The sequence below is a fragment of the Athene cunicularia genome (genome assembly GCF_003259725.1).
Source record: "Athene cunicularia isolate RWA chromosome 3 unlocalized genomic scaffold, athCun1 chr3_part1, whole genome shotgun sequence".
Classification (NCBI taxonomy): Eukaryota; Metazoa; Chordata; class Aves; order Strigiformes; family Strigidae; genus Athene; species Athene cunicularia.
Window position 1 is genome coordinate 104,745,090 of NW_020799097.1, and position 7,802 is coordinate 104,752,891.

At 40.3% G+C, this 7,802-nt stretch overlaps 1 protein-coding gene across 1 annotated transcript in view; it reads left to right on the forward strand.

Annotated features, from left to right (window-relative positions):
* Window positions 1-7,802, forward strand: part of MIA3 (MIA SH3 domain ER export factor 3) — a 31,050-nt gene that overhangs the window by 8,941 nt on the left and 14,307 nt on the right. Inside the window, exons 3-5 of the mRNA XM_026844640.1 lie at window positions 1,155-1,241; window positions 2,260-5,197; window positions 6,124-6,390. Coding sequence (XP_026700441.1) covers window positions 1,155-1,241; window positions 2,260-5,197; window positions 6,124-6,390 — 3,292 coding nt within the window. The remainder of the gene's footprint in view (window positions 1-1,154; window positions 1,242-2,259; window positions 5,198-6,123; window positions 6,391-7,802) is intronic.

Consider the following 7,802-nt stretch of genomic DNA (forward strand, 5'->3'; position numbering starts at 1 on the left):
TTAAAAAAAAAAAAAAAAAAAAAAAAGTATTAGTACATATTATTTACTGGATACAATTTTCCTCCTGTTCTTTAATGTCATTGTAAGCCAAGAAAACTTCACCCCATGTTAACCTATTTCAGTGATACCAGTATAACAACACGTATAGCTATATATCCCTAACTGTTTTGACATAACTGTTTTCCTCTCTAATTTGATTTTTAACTCAGCTCTCTTCCCAAACGAACTCATCAAGAAAATCGGCAACTCTCATTTTCATCCTGTAACAAAACATTGAGGAAATGACCAACACTTTTTTTTCCCCAAATACTCTGGTCATCTAGAAACTCTGTACCTTTCTAGGTGTGTCCACCAGGCTCTAACTGCCTGGATTATCTAATCTGCATAGTGATAGCATGCTATTAATATTGGCTTCTTGACAGCCTTTGTCATAGCTCTCAAGTGAGAGCTTTACTATGTAGATCTTATCTGGTGAGTGATAAGAGAGATTCTTGTCTTTGCTGTTTGCCTTGGCTTAGCATGTTTACTTTCTTGAAAAGAGCCATCTGCAACTGATTTTTGCTTGTATTAGTCACTGAAGAGCAACAATGCATTTGTAGAGTGAGTGTATTTTCCACACACGTTTTAAGACAGATTATTACCTTGGGTACAATTTTGCATTTTCCTAAAATCTTCAATAATTTTTTTTCCTTAAGCTAGAAATTGAGCATATTGCAGGCTATAATATTGTGCGTGGATGTAGATCTTATTAGTCCAAGATCCTCTTCTGCTTACTACTTGAGAAAATACTTGAGGTATACATGGTGCCAGTGAGAACACACAATAGCAGTTAAAGCATGTGAACCAGAATGTCTGGGCTTCACTCTCAACTCTCCTAATAATTTGCTGTATGTCAGTCTTTAAAACACAAACAGTAAAGTTTACCAACTTCACAAGGGTCTTGTGAAATGTAAGTATAAAACTATAGTGAAAACCCTTGCATAAAAAAGGTATTGCTAATCTTTTTATTCACTGTGTTAAACTTCATTTAGAAATACCTGAGAGTGAATTTGACATGTTTGTTACTAGTGCCTGTAATTACAATTTTAACACAGTCACATGAGTTCAAAAGCTTCTTTACTGCTTTTTGTTTGCTTGTGTGTGTTTTCTGGCAGGTTGGAAGAGATTTTGGATATTTTCCAAAGGATTTACTTGAAATAAATCACAATTATTCCAACGAGGAGCTAGAATTACCAACAGATGTAAGTTTTATTTGTTATTATTTTAATTGGGCTTCTTACTGTTTCTTACCTCAGCATTCAGTAAAATCCCTGAGGAGGGGAATGGGTATAATGGTGATTATTAGTTACCTTGTGTTAGTAAGCAGCTACATGATGTCTGGGCATGCACATATGTGTCGGGAGTGGAATGTTTGTGCAGCTATGTATGTGGATGGGTGTGTAAGTATCAGTCCAGAATGTGGGCATTGATCTTCCTTTTCTTTAATATTCTGGTTTTCTTCTCACAAAATCTGTTTGGATTGAGCTCTAGAAATGCTGCTAGCTGGCTTGCATATAGGCTGTTTGGCATGTATTCAGAATTGTTTCTTTTCCTAAACTTTTGAAGTTTAAAGTATTGTCAGAAACAAAATCAGAAAACCTGATACGCTTAGCCCTTTGATGCTAGTATTGGTCCTTCAGCCCTTACACACATAAATATCTTTCATGCACTAATAGCTAGTAACTCCAGAGTTACGTGAGTAAGGCCTGTTTGTGGATGCAGCTTCAGACCTTTATGAAATCTTGTTCAGTGGCTTGTACTGCTGTTTAATTACTTTTTCAGAAATTGTATGACAGTGGCTCCTGCTTGGAGGACTTAGTCATTTGAGGAGAGACCAGCTAAAAGAGATTGTGACAAAAAAGCTTAGCGATGTTTGTTTTCTTCTCCTTGCTGACATTCAGCAATAGACTTGTTCTTAACTCGGGATATATGTGATGAGTAAAGTATAATACTGTCAACTCCATGGCTAACTTCCAATTTGTTCCTCACTGGGAGGTCTTTGACAGGACTAAACCATAAGATTTTTATTTAGGTTTTTAAGAGAAGCAAAACTGACACTGATTTCAAAGACAGTTTTGGTTAAAGACTCAGGGGGTTAATTCTGCACAATTAGTATAATTTACTTTGCTGCTGCATCTCTCTCTCTAACCATCCTGGCTTTGGTCCCATTGCAGTAACAAAAAAATAAAAATTGTGACTATCTATTGTTTTTCATTTCAGGAAACAGACTTTGTTTGCTTTGATGGCGGAAGGGATGATTTTGATAATTATAATGTGGATGAGCTTTTGAAGTCATTGCAAGAGACAATATCAAATGAAGAGGAAACTGAATCAAGTGATCCAGGGACAAAGCCAGCTGAAGGAATTGAAAGGGATGAGGAGATTGGACAGGTTGATACAGTAAAGTCCCCTGATGCTTTGGAGACAGACAATCTTGAGATGACAAGCACACGAGATGTCAAGGAAGCCCTCTCCATGACAGAGGAAGTAGACAGTTCTCTTACAGAAGGAACTGAAAATACTGGGGGAGACTCCAGTGTCAGTAGTCACAAAGAAAATTCTCAGGGAGATCAAATTGCACACGAGCACTTGAAAGGAATGCTACACGGGAAACTAAAAGGGCTAGAAAGTGAAAATACCAAAAACACTAGTATTCCTCAGGGTGAAACCAGTCAACTTGACACAGAGAATGAAGAAGTCAATGCCTATACGCTCTTAAACAGAGAACTCTCTATGAACTTGAAAACAAAATTTGGCTCAACTGCTGATGCTGTTGTATCAGATGATGAGGTGACTCGCCTTGTTACATCACTGGAAGATGATTTTAATGAAGATTTGAGTGTTAATGCTCATGATGCAGATGAGGAGCCAGACTTTGCAGATCAGTCTGAAGAAATTCCTTTGCTGTCTTTTATGGCAGAGGACAAAATTACATCCCCAGCGGATTTAGAAGATGATGAAAACGATGACATTGACTCACAAAATTATGAACTTGATGAAGATGCAGAGGGTGCTACAGAGCTAAATAACCAAAGAGACTATGAGGAAGAACCTGATTCAGATGCATTATTTCTTAAGGATGCCTTAAGTAAGAGTGACAAGTCGGCTGACAGCATAAGTGTGGACAGGTCCAAATCTAAACAAATAGAAGAGAAACAGGATGAAGTGATGCTAATTAGCAAAAGAGAAGCACCAGCAACAACTCAACCTGAGGATCTCTCCAAAGAACCACTTAGAAAGGAACCTGTAGGTACAGGTGGTCTGGATTCAAAAGAAAAAACAAACAAAACTGAACAGTTTAAAGAGCAGCTTCCAGCTGATGGAACTGAGTCCCTTACTGAAGAGCTGAAGAGCACAACTGCGCCTGATCCTCATGTTTTGCCTAGTCCAGGAGGTAATCTGGAGTCCAAATCATTTGTTAAAAGTAAGCAAGATGCTTTAAAACCATCTCTCGGTGATATCAACCAAAGCCCAGAAAGAGCACCACTTTCTCAAATAGAGAAAGATGAGAAAAACTTTGAGGATGACACCTTGGAAGAGGTCTTGGAAAGTGATTTAAAGCACAAAAAGCTATGGGAGAAACCAAAGGAGAAAGGAAGAGCTGAGAACAAGCCCTCTGTTGATGTTCCAGCCAAACCAGTGGAAGAGGCAAAAAATGCATCTCAGAGTGACTTAGGAGATACTGACCTCTTGAAAGAGAAGCTAGAGCGTGGAATGCCCACTGTGGAGAAAGAAATTCTAAGACATGAAGATTTGAAACAAACAGAGGAGACCGATCATGAAAATCAAAAAACCACCTCTCTTAACAAAGAACCTGAAATAAAAATGAGAAACATGAAAGAAACCCCTGCAGGGGAGGGAGACCCAAGCCATAGAGGAGCTGTTGAGCAACCTAGGCCATGGGAAAATGAGACTGAGTATTCAGAGGCAGATATGATAGAAGAGCTTTCAAGAAATCTTGGCAAGATGACAGTATTTGAAGAAAGCATTGAGAGAAGTTCCCCTGAAGAAAAATCCAAAAGCACTACACAGAATACTAATACAGACAGTCTTACTCAGCAAGGAACTGCTCGTACTGAGGATGCAGATTCAGACAGAAATCTTGGCACAAATTTAGCTAAAGGAAGAACACTACGATCAGAACTGCAATCTGAAGAGCCAGATGCTGAAGACGACCCTGACCTGAAACAAATAGAGGAAGAGCTACTGGAAGATGAGAATGCTGCAAGTGCACAGTTGTCACAAGCAAGGGCTGCAAATGTACAGGGTGATACACCAAATGTTAGAAGTAAAAACCCTGAACTAGGTAAAGCTGTTCTGAGAACAGGAAATCCTACTTTCAAAGCAGGAGAGGAAACAAACTCATTTTCTAAGGAGACTAAAAAGACTATCACCATGCAAGACGCAAGTAAGACTGGGAACAAAGAGGTTGATGTACCAGTGAGTGAAGATGCTAAATTGGATGAGATGGAACATGTCACAGAAGATTATGAGTCTTCTGAAGCTGAGGAACCATCAGCTGTGGCAGAACATAGCTTCCAGTCTCCTGACACAGAAGACAGCAATGACTTTACTCAAAGGAAAGACCATTTCCCAGAGGGTATTTCGCAGAAGGACTCAGAAGACGTGCAAAATTTAGAGCATGTAAGAAATGATCACCAGCAATCCGCACATCTCCCCAGCCCTGCTGACAGCTCAGCAGCCACAAGTGACACTGTAACAGACTTCAGTGAGTCTGTGAAGCGGCTCACAATAATGAGAGATTTTCTCGATGAAAAGCGTGTAATACGTCTACAAAAGTACCTTGGGCTTCAACACATGTTTAGGTTAGAAGCCATGTTTCATGACATGAAGGTAGAGATGGAACTTGCTCGGAAGGCAAGCCATAATAATGAGGATATAGAAAAAGCTTTGGACCTGATTCTTGAGTTTTCAGAATCAAGCATTATGGATGTTGTAGGAAAAATTCTGGATTCCAAAGTGGCAGAAAATAAAGAGGAGGTGGTGAAAGAGATGGATTTGTATGATGAGGAGAGCGCACTGATGGATGATATTCAAGAATTAATGTATTCTTTAAGGAGTAAATATTCATCTGCCGGTGAGAGTGTCCCACTGGCATCTTTTCCAGAACAGGAAGATGATCAGTTGCATGTTCAAGGTAGGATGTTAAACCAGCTAATTAAAACCCTATCCCAGACAACACTATGTAACCCAGAGAATCTTTAAGAAGAGGGTGAGGGAGCAGTATTGAAAGATGCCCAGTGGGAGAAATTTGATTATTTTTAATGCATATTTTCAATGCATATTTTCAGCACTGTGATGGGTGGCTCAGGGACAAATCTGAAAAAATGTTGACTTCAGCACGTCTGTTCTTATGGGCCAGGTTCTGTGTAAGATAAGTGTGATGTGTGCATGGATATGGCCGTAAGGAGCCATTCAGGTCATGTTTATAGCTCCTCCTCTCAGGAAATAGGGATTCACATAATTACTAATGTGCTGAATTTTCTGGAGGGTTTAGAGCAGTCTTTTCTTCTGAATTAGCTAGCACCTGATTGTGAGAGATACAGTGATTAGTGCAAAGTTCAGGCACAAAACCCATGCACCTAAAATCTCAGGTGTCCCTATCATCATTTTTTTTCCCACATTCATAAAAGAGAGCATAAGTAAAAATACTGAACAAACAGATCTTTTGATGGGGAAAGAACCAGTGGTGGAGTCTGCTGCAAACTTGTTGTTTTTTCTGATTAATGTGCAAGGTGGTAAGATATGCTCTTAGCAAGGCTCCTTTTACAGCAGTACGTGTTAAGTATGTGATTTCTGATCTAGTCACAAATGATGAAAATATTTCACCTTGCAATATTTCATTGCAAGGTCAGTGGTTGATACCTTGCATAAATTCCATATAAACATTCTGTTACATGCTACTGAAAGTTGATTGAGACTATATTGGAAGCAATGCACAAGCTGAAGTTTTTAAAAAGTGTAAAGAAAGCTTTGTCAAATGCAGCATTTCACTGGAGACAGTAGTGGGTAAGAAATACGCATTAGTTCAGTGCTTAATTCATGTCTTCCTGTCTGTCACAGATGGTGCAAAAGAGGCTGAATATGACACGGTTTCCATCATTAATGCCGTTGATGAGATCAATCAGGAATTTCAGCAGCTTGAAGATAAGAGGCCAGAACAGCTTACTGAGGAGGAGGAAGAGAGGGCTGTTGATGTTCCACCTGAACATGAAGAGGCCAACTTCTCCCCTGAAGAAGGGTATGATAGTGAAAGAGGATTGCTTCTGGAAGATATTTCCTTTGGGTCAATTGATTCAGGACAAAGTGCCAGGGAAGATATTGCTGCAGGTAATCTTTTGGAGCTGTGTTTTGTTCTTTTGCTTTTATAGCAGCATGGTGGAATGGTTTTCAGGCAAATGTCAAGGCTTTTCACCAATATATTCACTGTATGTTGCTGTAATCCTAATGGTTTTCACTAATCCATGGCAGTCCCTCTAGTGGCAGTACTGTCTTGCTACCACTCATCTCAGCAGAGAGGTTTCTCCACTACCTTTTTTTGCACTATGGAAATAAGAAAAGTTCTGTCATAATCAGAGCTCTATGCTTGGGCTGGTGGACTCTGTCTCAGGATGGTAGTGGATAAAGAGGAGAAATCAGCAGAAGCATACCATCAGCCCAGGTGCTCTTCTCCTTGCACAGGGACTGACACACTAATCATCAGGTTATAGAATCGTGCTCTCTCTTCCCGCTCTTTTTAACCTGTGACTCTGGGCTATATTACTTTCCAGGAAAGATGGAGCGTAGCTTCCCTCAAGCAGTTCAGTAATTTCTGGCTAAGACAAGTGTGCTGACCTGTGCTGGCTTGTTATGTCGAGGGATCTGATTATTATCATCTTCCCCAGCTCTGTTTTGGCATGAAACTACCTTTGACTTCATTCTTGGTGCTAAGCTCAGCTGTTCTGCATTCACCTCTGATCATGCTTAATAAATCTGTATTCACTGAGACTTTAGAAAAAATTCAGGCACATCTTGCTTAGCTGTTGTATGCTGCTGTACCATCCCCATAGCCAAGCACTTCTGAGGAGCTTCTAAGTTCTGAGGGAAACTCTACGTTGAATGTAAAGATACTTAATGAATTTTAAATGGCTGCTGGATTAGTCATGCACTTAAGCAGTTGGATGTTCAATTGTACTTTAGACCATCTTCTATTCTTTCCTCACTTGTGGTGGTTAAACGCTGTTTGCCAGGAATTCCTGTGAGGACTGTTAGAAGTGCTGAGAAGAAACAGTGCAGATGCTTGTACAGTCAGAGAAGCTGTCGCACAACATAACAGTATGCTGGGCAGGTGGTTGGTTTGTATCTGTTGACCTGAATTCATGGCAACTGTAGTAGTGAGAAGAGGAAGCAGGCTTCAGATAGGGGTAGAAGTAAAGGCGGTTTTAAAGCTTATGCTGTACTAACAGTGCTGTGAACTTATGAGAAGAGGTAGGATTGTTGACAGAGTTGGAGCGTGTGCTTTTCTGTTGCTGACTCGCCACGGAAGGAGTTGTAATTGCTTGCTCTGAGGCAGGTTTGCCCAAGAGACTTTGCGTATGTGTCCCTCTCTGCTGTTCCTTTTCTAAAGCAGCCTGTGGAATATCGCTGTCCTTTCTAAGGACTTTTGCCAGGGCACCGAGGAAGCAGGCAGACTGGGGACCGTCATTTAAAATATCACCTAAGATGCCGCAGAAACCGCGGCGGGGGGGGGAAGAAGCAGCGGG